Here is a 20,119-nt window from a genome sequence, read left to right on the forward strand (position 1 = left end):
ACCATGGCAACTCTTATAAAAGAAAGCATTTAATTGGGGTTGGCTTACAGTTTCAGAGGGTTAGTCCATTATCATCATGGCAAGAACCATGGCAGCTTGCAGGCAGACGCGGTCCTGGTGATGGAGCAGAGAGTCCCACATCTTGATCTATAAGCAGAAGAAGACTAGATTCCACACTGGATATAGCTGGAGCAAGGGAGACCTCAAAGCATACCCCTTCAGTGACACACTTTCTCCAACAAGGCCACACCCCCTCATAGTGCCACTCACCATGGGCTGAGCATTCAAACACATGAGTATAAGGGGCTCATTCCTATTCAAATCACTACATTATGTGAGTTCAAAATACGAATCTGCGCCAGTGTTTCTGTATGCAGCAAGCTGGAATCCTGAACTTCACTGTAGACTCTTGGTGATGATGGGTCAGGGTAGGTTCAAGTGGGGAGCACTGCACATGTGCCAACCCAGTGTTCTAGAAAAGAAACTGGAACTTATGCTCAGGGTTTCTGGAAACTTCAGGTTGCTCAAAAGAAGTAATGAATGTCCAAGTAAACTGATAGCACAGATCTGTAATCCCAGTACTTAGGAAGCAAAAGCAGGCAGATTCTTGTAAGTTTAAGGCCAGCTTCATTTAAATAGTGAGTTACAGGATAGCCAGGGCTACATAATAAGATCTTGTCTCAAAAATAAATAAAAAGTTAAGAAATAAGCTGGTAATCCATTCAAGTGAACATGACACACCAGTGGACTCTGGATCACACACTTTTTTAGACTGCCTTACTTGCTTGTTTTACCCATCTGTTGTAGCTGTTTAAAAAATGAGTGAGAAGTTGGCATCAAGAACTATCATGCCATTTTCACAAGGCTCCAGGGTAAAAGGAGAACTAGAACCCAGGTCTCCCCAACTCCAGTTTATTCTACAAAGTCTTGTTGCTTTTAATGAAATCTCAGTTGTTCAATTTTACCAGTAAAGACTCGGAATCCAGAGGCTGGGGTGAAAGCATGCCAGCTCAGAGGGGCAGAGAAAGCACCCAGCTGACTTTCCTCCTCAGCAAAGTCCCAAAAAGAAGTAATCCTCCCTCCGCACTCTGGATGCCCTTCTACTTCCTGTTCATCTCTCTATCCATCTTCCTGACTTCCTCTCACTCTCTATGTTTTCTTTCCCTATGTTTGCTCTCTATCAACTGGTTTCCTGCTCCACCTCTTAATCTTTGGTTGACTTTATTTAATCCTGTTTATAACCAGACAGCTCTTGGATTAAAAGTGTGTGCTAGGACTGAGCCACACCACAAATAGAAATAGTTTTTTTTTTTTTCTGTAAACACAATCTCAGGGTTCATAGTATGATCAAATACCCTTCAACAAAATCTTGCCTTCCAGAAGCTTTTTTTTTTTAACCTACATTATGAAATCCTCAGAAAAGCAGATGAGCAATTGTAGCAATGTCACAGTGGTCTTGAAAGGAAAAATGCAACAACAATGCAACCCATCAAGACGACCAGCTACAATATGGCTTAGTATAGAATTTTTAAAATAAAATAAAAACTTATGATTTTAAAAACATAAAATTAGGGCTGGAGAGATTGCTCAGTGGGTAACAGCACTTGCTGCTCTTCTGTAGGACCCAGATTTGGCTCCCAGCACCCAGTTTGGGTAGCTCTCAACTCCCTATAACTCTATCTCCAATAGGTTTGAAGCTTTCTTCTGGTCTCTGAAGGCACCCCCAATGACATAAGTCATACATTCATCTAAACACACACATACATATAAATAAAATTTAAAACATCTTTTAAAAGTGTAAAAATTTTCAAATGCATAAAGCAGTCTCAATGAAGGCATCTAGTCACTAACTGCTTCCTTAGGAATATCTTGTCTACCTCTTTCTGATCCAGCTCTTCTTCTCTGTTAGGATGTGAGCACTTCAAGCCTGTACTTATTTTGAAGTGATGAACTTTGGCAGGATGTAAAGTCTGGAGAAAGAGCATGGATCCCAGCATTTGTGCAAGACCCAGAACTTCCACAAATCTTTTCCCTTTTTATTGAGCCCCTGCACACCCTGCAGAGTTCTGGCTCTGTTTCACAAACCTGACTCTTATTTTATGTCTTTAATCTTTCTGAACAATCTTGTTCAATAGCCTCTATTCAATTGCTTTCTCACTGGAGTTCTTGGGAGTGAGCTATTCCTGTTACATATTATATTTGCTGATTGCTATGCTTGAGGGGGATGTAGTCTTCCAGTTCATCCTTAATGGGGCTCATTCCCTTCTTGACACAGGATAATGGAAGCTCCCTTGAGAACCATGGAGCAGGATAGGAAAGTTCCTTTTCTTTGGGACAGGATCTCATGTAGCCCAAACTTACTAAGATGACCTTGAACCTTATTTTCCTACCTCCACTTCTGAAGAGCTGGGACTGTGGACAGGCAATACCACACCTGAATTATGCAGTGCTGTGTATCAAACTCAGGGTCTCATGCAGGATAACCAAGCACCATGGTGCTTTCAGTGAGAATGACCCCCACAGGCTCTGAAATTTGAATACCTGGTCCCCAGCTGCCAGCTGGTAGTGCTTTGTAGGGAGGAGTAGAAGGTGCGGCCTTGCTAGAGGTAGTTTCACTGGGTACAGGCTTTGATGTTAACGTTCTCCACTTCCAGTTCTCCCATCTCTTTACTTGCTGTTTTGCTGTCCTTACTTCCTGTTTGTGGACTGAAGACCTGCATTTGTAGCTTCTTGCTGCCTCCTGCCTAGTTTCCCATCATGAAAGCCATGATGGGCTCTCATCCCTCTGGAACTGTAAGACCAATAAACTCTTCCTTTTATAAGTCAGTTCCTATTACAGTGTTTTTCCCCCCCCCCCCCCAGGAACAGAAAGTAACTAATGCAAACTCTCTGCAATCTAATTACATCCCAACCAGACAACTTTCTTGATTGAGAAGGTTGTGGTCTTAGTATTAAGTAAACTTTTATAACTCGAGTCTATGTCAGAAGAAAGCCTGAAAACAAATTTTCACGTATTTTGTGGCAGAGTAGTCATCAGTATGAATTTTTATCAGTGTCTCTTACTGAAGCCTTTGTGACATGGGGCTCTGTTCTCCTCTTGTGCCAATAATCTTAATCTTATGCTCTGAGACATCCCAGCATCAGAAACCCAATGGGCCCAGGGATGTGGCATCATCTACTTCTTCAGGTGCAGGTGGACATTCAGGGATATTTGTTACATGTAGTAGTGTTTCTAGTTCCTCACAGCTGGAGGACTAGTGTGTCTTCTTCACCATGGTTCCAGATTCAGGGCTCCTGTCACATACTGGCTCATTTTTATCAGAACAGCTCAGTTTGCTAAGTTTTCTTGTAGGCCTCATTATTAAAGATTGCATCAGACAATTATAAGTGGGGTTTTCAGATGACCTGGGAAAGGTAATTGCTTATTCTTTTTGGACGACCTTTAAAATAAAAATATTTTTATTTTATGTGTATGAGTCTTTGTCTGCATGTATGTATGTGTACCATGTGGGGGCCTGGTGCCCATCAAGACCAGAAAAGAGGATCACATTCCTTGTAACTGGGGTTACAGTTGATGGTTAGTCCTTATCTAGGTGCTGGGAATCAAATTCAGGTCCTCTGAAAGGGTAGCCAGTGTTCTTAACCATTGAGCCATTCTCCAACCCCATGAGGTTTTATTATATTAAATAATAAATATTTGTAATTAAACTAAGAGATGGACAGTGAAAGCAATTTTTGTCAAAAGGGTATGTACCTGTCCAACAATCACTGATAAAAACAGCAAACACTGGTCAAATCCTCGTCAAATCCTCCTGAGCTGTACTGAGGAATCTGAAAGACAGTTACTGCTTTGGAGAACATTCCTAAAAAAGAAAGGCAAATTAGGTCACACTTTCTTGGACAGATATTCAGTAACTGGCCGATGCCAAGTACTTCCAAACTCTCCCAAGAATTTGGAAGACAGCTTCCAAACTCTTAAGGCCAGCACAGTTATTGAATGATGGTTAGCGTCTATTCTATTTTCCTGTTTACTTAGTGAGTCATGTTTTTAAGGCAAAGTCTCATTATGTCCCCCACACTGGTCTTGAGTCACTATGTAGCCAAGATGGACTGAGAATCCCCCTACCTCAGCCTTCCATGTCTAGAAGGTCCAGGTGTGTATCACTAGGCTTTCAGCATACTTTTAATTTTTTTATTTTATTTTATATTTAATTACACTTCATTTACTTTGTATCCCCCCTCTAGTTCTCTCCCTCCTCCCCTCCCAACCCTTCCCCTCCTCCCTCTACTCCACGCACAGCATACTGTCTTAACTAGAACTTTTGATTTAGTGATGTCGCATTGTGTGTGCTACCTACCTGTCAATGACAAAGCAGATGGTGGCATGTACAGCTCACGTGCTTTTCCTAAGTAGGCTTCATAGAGATTCACTGTTGAGACCTGGTTTCACATGACACAGGGAAAGGTTAAATGAGAAGGCGAGTAGCTGTTATCAGGAGCAGTCATGCTGTCTCCTCCTCCCTGAGGTATGTGCTTACAGGCATGTCCACACAGTATCTCATTGTTAAAATTTTCTTAGAAATAAGAGAAATAGCAAAAGTATTCAAACTTCCAAACAATTGCAGCACATATGTTATATATGTTCGAGTGTGCTTGGATTTAGTCTCTATAAGCAGAGACCAGCAGCTTCAGAGCTTTGTCAACTGCGTTCTTGGGCTGAGAATGTAGCATTGAATACGTCAGTGATGTCAACGTGCTTTTGCTCTTCTTACAAATCTTTAAGCTGACAAGAACTTTCGGGAAAATTCATGGCAAGTTTATCTTTTTTAAAAGCTATGTTTCTATAAATCCTATCGAAGTGCCATGAATGGGACCGTAAATCATGTCACTGGCTTGAGTAATGAGGCTTTCATTTCCTGAACTGTTCCAGGACACCCAGAGGCTTTCATTGAGATTGACTCTCCTGCAATATTTAATAACTACCCACCCAAAAAAAGAGAAATTTTGATGTGGACTGAAAATATTTTAACCATAATTTCTGCTGAAAGCAAAATAAATAGAAATCAATGGTGTTAGGTCTGATGGCTTTAAAGAGGCCCATTAATCACCATGGAGGAGAAAAAGTAGAATCAGTGGAGAAAAAAGTAACTCTCTTCACTAAATCAATGGGGATGTACGTTCCAGTTTTACATGTGAGTATGACTAGCACATCCAATTCTAATGAGGGTGTAAGGCTGAGTGCTTGTTTCTGGATTTCATTTCAATAATAAATGAAAATCAGAAACTGAGTGAGAGGAAAATGAGGGCATAGAAACACAGCAGGTAAAAGCCCATTGGGTCTCCACACTGGGATCACAAACCTTTGACAGAAGGCCAGGTGGGTAATATGGAAACTCCTTTTTTTAAAATAATTTCTATTTTTTTATATTAATCACAGGTTATTTACTTTGTATCCCATGTATTCCCCTCCCTCATTCCCTCCCAATCCCACCCTCCCTCCCTCATCTCCTCCCTGCCCCTTTCCAAGTCCACTGATGGGGGAGGTCCTCCTCCCCTTCCACCTGACCCTAGCTTATCAGGTATCTTCAGGACTGGCTGCAATGTCCTCCTCTGTGGCCTAGCAGGGCTGCTCCTGCCTTGGGGTGGGGGTGGGGAGGTCAAAGAGCCAGCCATTGAGTTCATGTGGAAACTTTTTAAAACAAGCCTGTGTGTGGCAATGCCTAGCCAGACTCAGTCATTCTGAGTACCCTTTCTCCAGGTGCTGAAGGACCAGTGTCTGAGCTGTCTTTTGAAGACTTCTCATGATGTATCTGCACTAACCCTCTCCAAATTCTGAAGGATTGGAAAGGCTCCATCAGTTCTTCATGTGAACCTGTCTTCTCACTGCGGGGGCTCTGATCACTTACAGAAGCCTAATGGCCGCAGTCCTAACCACACAATTCTTTTCTTGTTGTCTAGATCCTGTTCTCCTGTGACTTTCTGTTCTGCCACCTTCATCACCTCCCATGCTGTTCTTCTCATTCTTCATCTTTCAATGGTCTCACTAAATGCCAGTTTCCTTGAAGCCCTGGACTCCACTCACTCTTGAATCTTCCCTGATGAATATAAAAAAAATAAATAAATAAAAAGGATCCTAAGTATGGTGGAGGAGAAAGTTTATTACAGAAATAAGGTATCATTTAAAATTATCCATGGTATCATTTAAAAATATCCATTCTTGGTGCTGGACAGACGGCTTAGAGGTTAAGAGTTCTGGCTGCTCTTACAGTCCCCAGTACCTTCATTTTGGCTAACAACCACCAGTAATTTCAGCTACAGGGAAACCAATGCCTTCTTCTTGCCTCCACAGGCACCAGGAGCACACATGGTACACATAAAAAGAAATAGATCTTTTAAAAAATGTACATTTTTGATAAGATCAAAGTTACATTATTAAAAATTAACCTGAAAGTGTCTTTTTTTTGACACCATATTGCTAATAAAAAAATTAAATGTGTAAGAGAAAGGAAGGAAGGAAGGAAGCAAGGAAGGAAGGAAGAAAGAAAGAAAGAAAGATAGAAAGAAAGATAGAAAGTAACTTAAGCCTTAACTTTAAACCTAACAAACCTCCAGGACATTCCTGTGTACATTCTTTGTTTTCAACAGCTAATCTGGGAAAGAGCACTGGACAAAACTGCATTGGGGTGCAATGAATCCATCAGACAGTACATGCCTGGGTCCTTGAATTACAGCACAGAGCTGAGTCTTCTTCCAATTCCCTGCAAACAAGAAGTGAATCTTTAATATGATAAATCTCTGAGATCTACATTTTTATAGCAAGTGTTTTGCTCGGACTATTGCAACTATGAAATATTAGCCTGAAATCTATACTGTCGTTTAAAGTCTACCTTCATGATTGTCAAAGCCCTTAGGATGTATTGTAATCAATCATTTGTGTGGATGTCCTTTGCAGCTTGATTCTTATAACACCAGGGCTTTTGTCTTCTATGAACAAGATATGTTACTTGGAATTGTTTTTGCTTAGAACATTACACAAAATCAATGCCAAATATTCTGACGTATTTCATAATGTACACAGTTCTTATTCACTTTAGAATCTCTTTAGATTCTTTCAGAGGATGCAAGTATATCATTGTCCCCATGTACATTATTTTCTTCATTATTTGTGTGTGTGTGTGTGTGTGTGTGTGTGTGTGTGAGCATGTATGCGCACATGTGTAGGTCAGAGGGCAACTTCCTACAGTCACTTCTGTCCTTGCACTGTGGCTTTTGGGAATCAAAATCAGCTTGCCAGGCTTGGATAGCAAGCACCTTTACCTGCTGAGCCATCTCACTTGCCCTTGTCCTCATTTTGTTGGTGATAAAACTGAGACTAAGAAAATTAGCTATAACCTGGAAAAAGCTAATTTACAAAATTGTGTAAAGATTCAGTCCAGTTTTTCCAGCCTTGACCCTGGTGTATTTTCTTTTCTTTTCTTTTCTTTTCTTTTCTTTTCTTTTCTTTCTTTCTTTCTTTCTTTCTTTCTTTCTTTCTTTCTTTCTTTCTTTTCCTTCCTTCTTTTTTTTTTTTTTGAGACAGGGTTTCTCTGTATTGCAATCATGGCTGTCCTGAAACCTGCTTTGTAGACCAGGCTGGCCTTGAACTCATAAAGATCTGCCTGCTTCTGCCTCCCAAGTGCTGGGCTCAAAGGCCTGCACTACTATGCAGAAAGTAACTTAAGCCTTAACTTTAAACCTAACAAGCCTCCAGGACATTCCTCTGTACATTCTCTGTTTTCAACAGCTAATCTGGGAAAGAACACTGGACAAAACTCCATTGGGGTGCAACCAATGCAGTTTTGCAATGGGTTGCAATTTGGCAACCCTGATGTTTTTTCAAAGTTGTATTTCCTTTATCTTTTTCTTTAAAAAAAATATTTTATTTATTATGTATACAATGTTCTGTCTGCATGTATACCTGCATGCCAGAAGAAGGCACCAGATCTCATTATAGACAGTTGTGAGCCACCATGTGGTTGGTGGAAATTTAACTCAGGACCTCTGGAAAAGCAGCCAGTGCTCTTCACCTCAGAGCCATCTCTCCAGCCCCCTTTATCTTTTTCTAATTCCTTGGCTTCTTCTGCTTTCCTCATATGGTAATCTAGTGCTGTACAGTCAATCACCCTACAACAGTGATCCCTAGGACCTGAGTTAGGAGCTGTTAGCTGTCCAGGGCTGGGGGGGTGGTGGCTGGGGTTGCTTACTGGCTAGGGCATCACCTTTCCTCTCTCCGGTCTCTGCCTTTACCTGTTTACATGGTAGTTCCAGGAGAAACTCACCTGAAAGGCTGAAAGGCCATAGAATGAGGGAAGAGAGAGAGAGACAGACAGACAGACAGACACACACACACACAAAGAGACAGAGAGAGATGGGATAGAGAGAGAGAGAGAGAGAGAGAGAGAGAGAGAGAGAGAGACTAATATTAGAAAGAAACTCCACCCAATGTGGCTACCCCCAGATTTTCTTAGAAACAACCAGGGTGAGGGGTGGAGGCCTCCTTCATGAGAAGGAGCAGTAAGCTCCCCTTTTTTTGCTTGGAGGAGTGCCAAAGGATTTAAGAACATTGTTTTAAACAACAGACAATCCCCTTTTCTAAAACATTTGCTTCAATTAGCGCAGATCCGAGTGATTCCTCCAAGCTTGTTCTGCTGGTAGATGGCCTCACGAACATTAGATGAAAATTTATAACTCAAAATTCCAGGCCGCTTCGTCATGACACCAGAAAAATGTCTCTGACCAGCCCCAGCAGCTTCCAAGTAGATCCAATCCTTTTAGTGGCCTTGGAAAATAAAGTACATCCGTGTTTGTCATTTTTTTTTTTCAAAAGATGTGTTTATTTGCATGCTTCTCAGATGAATCACTTTTTTCTTTTCTTTCTTTCTTTCTTTCTTTCTTTCTTTCTTTCTTTCTTTCTTTCTTTCTTTTTTTTGGTTGCTGTTATTATTTTTGTTGTATTTCTTTCTTCTCAGATCCTTTTGCACTGACTCTCAGACCTACCTACCTCCTCATTCTTTTGTCATGCCGGCTGGACTCTGTTCTTCAGCCATTAGGAGTATCTTCGATTTTTTTTTTTTTTTTTTTTTTTTTCTGTTTTGTGCTTCAGCCTATCTTCCAACTTGCCATGTAGCTGAGGCTGGCCTTAAGCTCCTGATCTTCCTGCCTCCAACACCCAAGTGCTGGACTCGCAGGTGTGCGCTCCCAACCCTAGCTGGAGAAATAGTTAAGATTAGGATCTGACACATGGCCCGAGGAACATTCTTTTGCTTTGCTTTGTTCTTTTAGGCCCAGGCCTCCGCAGTGGAAAATATCTGTTGAATCAAGAATTGGGTCAGTGGTGTGGATATGAAATCTCAGAGGATTAACTGATGAATTTTGGCCATTTCTAGACTGTAGGATAGATCCCCTTTAGGAACTTTGTTCAGCAAGGACCAGAGGGAGAGACTTAATGAAGAATGGGTGAATGGATGCTGGTTTCCTGGGTGGACCTGGAGTGTCTGCACGGGCTGGCCAGTCCTCAGCAATCCAATGCCAGGTACATGGGCACTGTTATGACAGTAAGTAGATAAATAGATAAATAAGGGTAGTGTAATTATTTTAATAAAGTTTTATTCAACCTGATAGATCCAAAGCACCATTATTTGGACATGTAACTAATATAAAGATATGCATACGGCGTTTTTCATTCTTCTTTTCACACTTAGACTCTGTCGTGTATTGTACGCTCAAACACAGCTCGAGCAGCACTCGCTGCTGACAGGACTCTCAAGCTTCGCCGGGCCTCTGATATCTCAACCTCTTCCTTCGTGGATCTCATGCCTTGCCTTCGCTTCAGCTCAAAACATCTGTCGCGGAGACGCCCCCTCTGATGAGGCCCCTGCTGTCCTCTTCGGTTTTGTTGTCAACGCAGAAGAACAGAGAGACCTCATTTATAAGGTATTTATTTGCTATCGTTTCCATCTGGGTGCGGACGTCTCCACTGATTTATGTTTTAAACCTTTTTTTTTTTTTTTTTTTTTTTTTTGTGGTTTTCCTGGTGCGGAGCACGCCGCCGGCCCACGCAGATGGTTGGGTTCACAGTCCGGGGACGAAAGCCTCGGGCTTCTTCGAAGCGGGCGGCAGAGGGCAGCCGGGCGCCGAGTCACAGGTGGGGCGCGCGCTCAGTGCGGGCGAGTGGGTGTGTGCGGGGTGCGCGCGGCGGGGCGGGAGCGCGGAGCCGGGAGGAGCCGCGAGCGCAGCGGAGGAGGAGGACTAGGAGGAGGTGGAGGCTGCGTCCCCGCGGGGCCGAGCTGCGCCCGAGGCGAGGAGCGGAGGCCGCCCGGAGCTGCCCGGGACCGGGACCCGCCGCGGGGCTCAGGGCGCACGGACCGAGAGCTGCGGGGCCGGGTGAGTGGCCGCCGCAGGCAGCGGGAGGAGCGGGAGGGCGGCCCCGCGCCGGGCGGGGGAACAGGTGGCCGGGCCGGGCGCTTTGTGTCCCTTCCCTCCTCTGTCCCCTCGTCGTCTGGAGGCGGAGGCTGGAGCCCGGGGATCGCAGGCACGGGGCTGGGGCGCGGCAGTGCGGGGCGTGGGGGTCCCCCAGCCCAGGCTTAACAAAGGGCGCGTGGTCCCAGCCCGCGGGAGGCCTCGAGATCGGGGCCGAGCCCCGGGGACCCCGATTTCCTTGGGGCTTGCCGTTTCATTTCCTCTCCCCGTTTCTTTCAGAGGTCCGCGGCTTGGTGCATGAGGGGCCCGCAGCCGCGCGGCGGCGGTGGGGATGGTTCGGGCCGCGGAGCCGGAGTGGCCTGGGCTCTGGTGAGGCGTGACAGTCTATCATGACTGTGTTCAGGCAGGAAAACGTGGACGACTACTACGACACCGGCGAGGAACTGGGCAGGTACCAGGAAGGGGTGGCGGAAGCGCGCGGGGTGTGTGTGGGGGGAAAAGGAGGGTGCGCGGTAAACAGATGCTGCCTTAAACCAGGCATTTCCCTGGCCCTTCTCTGAGACATGCGGATGGTAGAGAAACAGTGCCCTTCCCGCGAAGGCCAGGGACCAGGAATAAACCGCCTGATCCCGAGGGTTGGAGAGGCAGCCTACAGTGCAGTTACTTCGCACAGAGTGTGATTAGAACCCTTGGTCAAGAACACACTTCATTGTGTGCACTAACTCCGGTCAGTCTTACCCCTTCCGAGACAATGAGGCAAGAACTAAGTCTAACTACAATTGGAGGGGCCGCCTGTGTGTGAGAGCACAAGTTAATTAATGGGCGTTTAAAAATTTAATACTCCCCCCTTGTCCTCAATTTTCAGTGCAGCTCCAGCCGGGATTGGTTAGGTAGGTGTGGAACTGGCCAGATGTTGGCCTTGGATTTTGAAACTTCTTCCAACCAGAATTTCATTCCTGGCTTGGTAGTAGTGGCTTCGGGGTCATTTATGGCTGCTGTCTAGATTCAGAGCGTACTAACATGCAGGTGCACAAAGACCATTTCTCTGGGAGCACTTGACGGCTGCTGGCTGTCTCTTTCCATTAGCCCACCGAGTGTAGTGATCTTTGCTTTTTGTGAGCAAAAAGCCCAGTATTCATACTTTTCAAAATTTAAAATTTGTCATGTGGAATTTGAGTATTGGCATTATGACTAAAGCAGGCAAAAGGATTTATAAACAAACATAGTTGCAGTTACTCACACAGTGTGTGTATTGGAATTTTAATTTTTCCATATATACCCGATGGTCTCATACCAAGTTATCAAGCTTTTTTTTTTTTTTCTTCATGGAAAGGAAATTAAGAAAGAAGAAGAAGAAGAAAAAAAGACCAACACCTTTGTCAACTAAAAGGATCTTGAAAGACGTCTAACTAAAGCTTTAATTCAGAAAAGTTCAGGAATGAAAAGATCTTAAAAAGTTACCGTTCAGAGTGTGTATGTGTATGTAGGGTGTAGTCTTGAGGCGTCTGTGGAGCCTGTGCTTAGGAAGCGAATACTGTTATCTTAAGTCTTAGCAAGTGAGTAAAGCAAGGTTCAGGAAGCTCGCATCATTTCATGACTATGGTTAAGACTGAGGTTGAGTGTGTGCAGCTGACACACTTGATGTAACAGGAATTCAACCATTCTCCACCCTGTGGTTTACAGCAAGATGAGCGTGTGTGGGATTTTTCCGGGGGTTAGAAAATAAAAAGGGTTAAAAAAAAGTTTTTGATACTTTTTCTGTAAGATTCACAAATTCTATAAATCATCTTGCAAAAAGGTAAAAATGGTAAAAAATTTTGTGAGATGATTGTTTTATGAACAAAATACATTGACTTTGTTTCCCTTGAGATCTTTTCGTGGAGTTACGCATTAAGAGGTGGGGGGGCATCCCTGTGGTTAACAAGTGGAGTTTTGATCTTCACTGAGTGGGTGTGATGACAAGGAGGTGGCTTGCTCATTTGTCACTGATGTTTTGCTTTGATTTTGGCTCTGCCTGCATTTCTGTGTATAGCTATTCTCTCCTCCAGGAAGAACTAATTGACAAGTTGTTTATTTAATAATTTATGTGCCCTAGGAATTTTAGAGAGGTACTGTGGAGAAACTGGGTTTGGGATTTTTAAGAAAGAAAACATATATACCAGTCTATTGTGGTAGCTGCGTGTGTTTTTGCAAAAGATGAAGCACCTGTGTGGCTTTTTTCTAAGGATCTTCCACATCCTGTGGCTTTATTCTGTCTTGGGCATTATCACTTCTGTCAAAGAAGCTTTGATGTAAGGTGCATAGGTAGAGAAGATGAGACATGTGTGATGTCATATGTCTCTGGAAGACTGGTGGGGGGAAGGGCTCACAGGCAGGTATGTGGCCAGAAGCAGGGTGATGCTAAGCTCTGAGCAGACCTGCATTCAGAGTTTAAAACTTTATTTAGTTTATTTATGAGCCTGTGTGTCTGACACATAAGTGCAGGTGCCCATGGAGGGCAGAAAAGGGTATTGGATTCTCCAGAGCTGGAGTTCCAGGCACTATGAGCCACCTGATGTGAGTGTTCAGTATTGAACTCATGTCCTCTAGAAGAACAGTAAGTACTCGACCCCTGAGCCATCTCTCCAGCCCCTTCTTTAGTAACCTTTAAATACAGCTTCTCATCCCATAAGAGGACTGAGAGAATCCTTATCTAGAAGAGAAAGGATGAGTTTTAGGGAAGTAGAACACACTATTGTTACGCTACATGGAAAAACTGAGAGAGCACAGCTTTTGAATGTGTGTGTGTATCTGTATATTGCCCAAAACTTGTTGACTGCTGAGAACTTTAAAACTACCAGGTTTTTATAGGAGTGACAGATGAGACCAACCACTGGACAGATATGACTAGACCAAAACCCAACTTTGCAATGTGATGGCTTTTTGACCTCCCAGCACTGATAAGCTCAGTGCTGATTTCACAGAAATAGTGAAAATTAAGTCATTTAAGGTGTGGAAATAGTTCATGAGGCCTAACAAGAACAGATTATATGTGGGACTGGCCAGGGTGGTAAGTGTCTGAGACAGGCTGATGGCTCTTGGACCACTTAGGATTGCTTATCTACTTAACAGTTGGAGGAGGGGCCACTCTTTGAAAAGTGTCCTGCTAGAGACCATTTCTGTGGCTGACTGTGATTGGTTTCTCTGATTCAGATTAATGCAGCTCTGGCCTAGAGCTCTGTCCTCCAAACAGAAGCAAGGGGAGGGGAGGCATTTTCTTTATAAGATTTTGGTACCCTTCAGTGCTAACTTGAGGAGGCTGGTCTACCATTTCTACCCATCTCCTAAGACACTGAACATAATGCTTCTTCCATGTCATACAGTCCTCCCCAAGTGGAGTTCTGACGAGAGCACCTTTTAGCTGCTATTATGTTAGGTCGTTTTAATAGCCCAGTATATCCTGGCATCTTTTCTCAGTTGGAATACTGGGCAGCTGCTTGCTGGCTTGCCCACCACTTGCCCTGGTTATACTCTTGGCCATCACTAAGCTTGACTGTGAGTTTCCTGGGCACCTCCATAACCACTGCTTTGCTGAGGGACTGGCCCTGTCTTTGTTTCATGGTCTGATCTTACTTGGTTTTACTGAAGTCCATTTGCATAGTAACTCTTTCATGATAACTTTTAACAGTTATTGAAGTGTGTGCATGTTTGCAGGTATGTGTGCAGGTGTGTTCACCTGTGCACATGTGTGGAGTCCAGGGAGAACATCAGGTGCCTTCCTTTTCCACTCTTTGCCTGTTCCTTTAAAGCAGGCTCTTTCCCTGAACCTGGGGCTCACATTTTCTTAGGTAGTCTAGCAGCCAGCAAGCCTCAGCTAGTCTCCTTCCTCCACTTTTCTTTTCAGAGCTGGAGTGAGCTGCAGGAGTGTGTGGGATGCCTGACTTGTATGAATGCTGGGATTTGAACTCCAGGACCCCTGGATTGTACAGCAAGCACTCCTCATCCCTGCAGTAACTCTGCAGCCCCTCTATGGTTACAGAAGCCAGATGGATGACTTTTTGCAGCATCAGGACCCCTGCGTTTTACATTACTGTTCACCGTGATCCTTGCAGCTTTCTTGGGAGTTCTTTTTGGGAATGCTCTGTGGTCCAGTGTCACTGTGGTCCTTTTTTCTATAGGATATGTGGTGTGCTGAAGACACAGGTCAATGGAGCTAGCAGGGCAGCAGAATGGAGTGGGCTGAAAGTGTGGATGGCAGTTGCCGCTGCTAATACAGAGTGGGCTTCTCTTGGTTCACCTTTATTTATAGGGTCTTAGGTGAATTAGAGGCAGTGGCCCTGGATTATGACACATAGTCACCGCATAATGTTCACTTAATAACCTGTTTTCTGTATCACAGCAGGTGCCACCCTGCACAGCAATAGCCTGCTTGATTCCCTAGGTAGCAATGAGCTTGGACTTCCTCATCATGTTTTCATTCTTAGTGCTGAATTACAGGGATGGTACTTAGTAGATGCTCAGCAAATGTGTGGTGATTGGGCCTTCAGTAAGTGGTGATCAGGACAGGATAGTAAGATAGGCACTGAAGATGTCGAAGCTGCAGCTCATGAAAATGAAACCTTCACATTTTCATTCTCTGCTCTCCCACCCCCTCTCCCAACAGTGAGGAGCATAGCTGCCCAAACTTCCAAGAGTGAGATCAGTTTTAAGCAAAACAAATAGAGTGGAGCATTAAGTATTTCACTTCAGCTTGGATGGTGGTTAGAGGCTTATAATTCAGATTTATTACCTTCCCCATTTGGCATAAAATCCATAGGTATTTTAATTGAAAGTAGGAAATAGTGGGAAGGCTGTAGAAGGCAGACATGAGGCTGATGGTATTAGTGAGGGCAGTTTGTGTTCTGGGTCAGGGCCTGTGTGTTTAGCATCCTTGCTTCTGTTCAGTGTTTAGTCACAGTGGTTCAGTGTGGCTAGCAGCAAAGCCCATGTGCAGCAGAGTCTGTGGCACTGACTTCCTGCGCCTGCATGCATGCTCTTCCACTCTGGGCATGCATTTTATCTTGCCTCTAGGAACCTGATGGGTCAGTTGTGCTGACATGCCCCAGGAAATCCAGGAACACTGAGGGGTGCTCAGATTCATTACAGGAGCCAACTGTGTTTTACCAGGAAAGGGGACATTCATTAGTTCTTGCTCTGTGTCCTCTGCCTCCCAGCAGTTGTCACTGTTTCAGGGCATGGACTATTTTCCTCCAGGTCTCGCAGGGAGAGGTGGGTGATAACTCCTTAGCTGGAGTGTCAGGGATGGGAGACTGGGGTGCAGGGAGACAAAGTCAAGATTATATTGACTGACTCAGCAAGGAAATGTATCCTTAATTCTGAGCCAGTTGCTATGTATACCGAACCTAACCATGGTGTCGTAGGGGTGCATTTCTGATCAAAAGACACAAGAAAGCATGTCCTCAGTGGACACAGGTGGCTTCCCTTATCCTTAGGCAACCTGATGCCACAGGGACTGCATGTGGAGAAAGCCTGGGCGTTTAGCATCCTTGCTTCTGTTAGTGTGTTTGGTCACAGTCACAGTGTCTTTCCTAAGACAGCGAGTTGGTAGGTGACAAGAGCCCATCTGAGGACCCTGGTCCAGGCCCAAGCTATCGTCAATAATGTTTATGCTGTGGTGAGCACCCCCTTCCCAGAACCAGTAAGGTTGGCATCTGAGAGCGGTATCTTGGACAGCTCTGTTTGTCTGTGGACCCCAGCAGACACAGCGCAGAGGATGGTTGAATGTGTGGGTTACGATGGCCTTCCTGGGGCAGAGTACTTGATGAAAACACATATGGGGTTTTTGTAAGTTTCAGCCTGCCATGGCAGGGAAGGAAGGCATGGCAGAGAATGTCAGTGCAAGGTAGTGGGGAAAGCATGACAGCCCTATCCAGGTAGTGGTGGATAAGGAAGCAGTGGTCTAGGCTGCAGCTACAGGCCAGGGTGTGTGTAGCCTTTGAAGCCCCACCCCTAGTGACCACTTCCTTCGGTTAACCTCCTAAAAGTTCTTCAGTCTGTGGGGGATGTTTCAGCTTCAAAGTGCAACAGCATCCACTTCACAGAAGGTTTTCACAGAAGCCTGCCAAAGCTAGCCCTGGCTGTAGCCGCCTTTCTGAATGTGAGTGCACCCTCAGGTCTAAGGATGCTCCAACCAGCTAATCTTTCTCCTGTGCCTTGTGCTCTGCAGTTACAAGTGGCACCATCACACAACGCAAGGTTCAGTCAAGTCCCCAAGATAATAGTTTACTATTTTAGAAACTTGACGAAACTCTTAGGTTATATTTTAATTTCTCAGTACCGTGGTGTGTGTGGAAGACTCTGGTCTCATGCTGTGGGTCTGCCTCTGTGGTCATTCTAGCTCAGAACTCATCATGCTTATTTGGGATTTTATGGGGAAGGTGACTTTCAACTGACATGCTTTTACTTTTCTGGGATAACTCAGCAGAGCAAAGTGCATCTCCTCTTGGCCTCCAAGGAGGTTGCATAGCAATGTTTTATTAGTAAGAAGTCTTCATGTTCCTTTCTGGATATTCTAAGTACATTCCTATAAGTGAGAGTTAGGATAGGATGGACAACGGAAAGTTATCATTTGATTTTCTGTCCTTCTACTAAAATGATTTAAATAACAATAAAGAACCTTCCATGACTTGCATCTTAGAAAAAACCAAAAGGTGTGGTCTTATAGCCCCGGTGCTGGGCTCAGGGCGAGCATCTCTGGTGCTTGCTGACTTTAAGCTTAGTTCCAGTTTAGCCAGAGACATGGTCTCAAGGGAATAGATAGACATGGATGGAACAGACACCAGTGTCCTTCTCTGATCCCCATGGAAACTTAAGCAAGCACACACCCTGTGCATGTATCATGCACACATCACCCCCATTATTTCAGGGTACTTGGATAAGGTGTGAATGAAACAAGTGAATTGTACATTTAGACTTGGGTTTCTTCACTAAACTAACTCTTTATGTACACGCAAGTCTTCTAAAATCTGAAAATAAAAGAAAAACAACAACAACAAAGAAATCCTGAACTCTTAGTTAGGGTCCTAGTCATTTTGGAAAAGAGTCTCTTAAACTCTGTATTTTCACTTGCAAGAATGAGCAGATTTCCGTTGTTGAGTATTTCTGTTAGTAATTTTTCTACTTTTTATTTTTATTTTTTTGAGGTACTAGAGAATGAGTCCTGGGCTTTGGGTTATTACACTGAACCACACCCCCGACCCACCTTTTACTCTTGGTTTTGGGTGTATGTGTGCATGCTTATGTGGGTGAAGGTACATGAGTGTGTGCTTGCTGTTGGAGGCCACGGGTCATTCTTTAGGAGCTGTCCACCTTGTGTTTGGGGACAGGATCTCTTGCAGGGACTTGGAGTTGATGGCTATACTGGCTGGCTGGCTTGGGATCTATCCACATGTCCCTATCTCCCAAGCGCTAGTTTTATCTTGTTTTATAAGTGTCTACTGCCATGTGTAGCTAGGTGCTGGGGCCTGAACTGAGCTCCTAGTGCTTGAATGCCAACACTTTACTGATGGAGACATCTCCCCAGTCTCCATCTTTACTTTTTAAAACTTAACACAGGGTTTCACCTTGTAATCCTGGGTGGCCTAGAACTCACTTTGTAGACCAGGATGAACTCAAACTGCCTGCCCCTGCCTCCTGAGTGCTAGCTAGGATTAAAGGCAAGCACCACAACCCTGGCCATATCTTGTGCTTATTAGTATAAAAATTTCCAGACTGTTTTAGATATTATGACAATCTCCTATGCTTGGCTTGCAGTGTTGGATTTTCCAGTTGATAAAGTTGAAAGAGAATAATAATCAGTGCCTTTCTTTTGTCCTGTCCTGAGGAGGGTTAGAGTTTTCTCTGAGCTTCCTGTCTATCTGCTTAGCAACTCAGAGGTCCGTCTGTGGCCCAGCCACACAGGAGGCAAGGTTTGTACTGTCTGAGTGACAGAAGGAAAAAAAAAAGCAGTGAGTTCTGCTGGGGAGAATGAAGAGATCAGTGTTGATATTGGCTCAGTTCTGATTCCATCCTCCTTTGAGAGGATCTGTGTCTCATTGTCTCTTCTGTACAGCTCATCCCCTCATCTCTCTTTTTATGTACATCTCTCCCCAACTCACCTCAGGCTCCTTATCCCTCCCCTCCCCTGTGGTTTGTACTGAGTAGCAGGAGTGTGTGTTTCTGGGAGAGGAATGGAATTAAGCCTGCTGCTTTACAGAAGCCGTAGGTACAGAATGTATGTGCATCCTGTAGAAGACAGACTTAACAGATGATGGCTACAGTAAGAGCTGAATTCACATGTGGTGCCACAGATGCTGCCCTAGAAATCTGTGAGCCAACAGGTGCAAACTGCAATTGAACCTCCATGGTCTGAAGATGTAAAATCTAGTGTTCAAGAATCCCAAGTATTTGACGGTGGACACAATGCTCATAAAGTGTCATTTTGGAGAGTTCATCAAACATTCCAAAGTCTAAAACATCTGTGACATCTGGTACATTTCCAGCCTCAAGAGAGGAGACACATAGGGGACACTCAACTTGTAGTATTTTATTGATCCATCAATCAGATGGAAATCAGCTTGCCAGAGGGTTCCTCTGTACATCTGGACTGGGATGTAGAAAGTTGTTCCAGCCCAGGGAGGTGAGTCAGTTGGTAAAGTGTTCACTGGGTAAGCATGGGGACCTGAGTTCAGATCCCCAGGACCCAAGTAGAAGCTGAGACAACAGGTTATGTGCCTGTAATTCCAGCACTGTAGAGTTGGAGACAGTAGGATCCCTCAAGCTTACTGGCCAGTTAGTCCAGCAGAACCAGTGAACCTCAGGGTTAGTAAGAAGCCCTGTCTCAAAAAATGTGAAGGGAGAAGTTGAAGAATATACCCAATGTCAATCTCAGATCTCAGGCCTCCACATGCAGGTACTCCTGTACATACACACAAACATGTGTACACCATATTTGCAGGCATTGTACACATACACACACACACATACACACACACACACACACACACACTTTATAAGGTATTGCTTCTCTGAGTGTCTACAATTAGTTGTGCACTGCTGTCAGACAGGTCAGAAACTCATAGCTCTGTGGTTCTTGTGTTTCCTGAAAACCAGTGGGGTGGTTTCGGTGCCCCTCCAGCTGGCAGAGGGGTCCTTTCCTCTTCTCTGCCTCGGCTGTCTAGGTGTGCAGGGGCTCCTGGTGATTCTCACTGAGATCAGTGTGCTGGGCAGAAAGGCTTGTAGAGCCTCCCATTAGAACAGATAGGGCTCTGCTCCCAATACTGCCATGCTGTCCCTGAGAGGTGCAGCTCTCTGAGGTGACTGGGAGAGGAAGTGACTTGGCACAAGGCTGATGTAGTTTATCGGCCTCTGCTCTCCTCTGTGGTAGTGAACTGTGGAACTGAAGCTTCATGCTCCAGGACAGGAAGTGAAGACAATTGGTTTGGTCTGGGTCCTTATTATTATATGCCATTGTAAGACTATTTCCAGTTATCATGAACCCTTCTTTGTAGTGCTTGGCAAGCACTGTGTTTGGGGGATACTGAATAGGGCCTCCTGCATGCCAGGTAAGTATTCTACCATATCCTGCTGGGGACCCCACAAGCCTCACAGCTGGCTGGGAGATGATCTGCATGAGGTGTCCTTT

The 20,119-nt window shown here is 44.5% G+C and overlaps 1 protein-coding gene across 3 annotated transcripts in view; it reads left to right on the forward strand.

Moving 5' to 3' along the window:
• The first annotated feature begins 10,261 nt into the window (after nucleotides 1-10,261).
• Nucleotides 10,262-20,119, forward strand: part of Dapk1 (death associated protein kinase 1) — a 150,253-nt gene continuing 140,395 nt past the window's right edge. For all 3 annotated transcript variants that reach the window (XR_008722758.1, XM_055629232.1, XM_055629231.1), the window contains exons 1-2: nucleotides 10,262-10,422; nucleotides 10,738-10,909. Coding sequence is in view for 2 of the 3 variants with exons in the window: in XM_055629232.1 (XP_055485207.1) it covers nucleotides 10,848-10,909 (62 nt within the window). In the remaining variant the exon portion in view is untranslated. The remainder of the gene's footprint in view (nucleotides 10,423-10,737; nucleotides 10,910-20,119) is intronic.

Source organism: Psammomys obesus, unplaced genomic scaffold (genome assembly GCF_907164565.1).
Source record: "Psammomys obesus unplaced genomic scaffold, mPsaObe1.curated_primary_1811, whole genome shotgun sequence".
NCBI classification, from domain to species: Eukaryota; Metazoa; Chordata; class Mammalia; order Rodentia; family Muridae; genus Psammomys; species Psammomys obesus.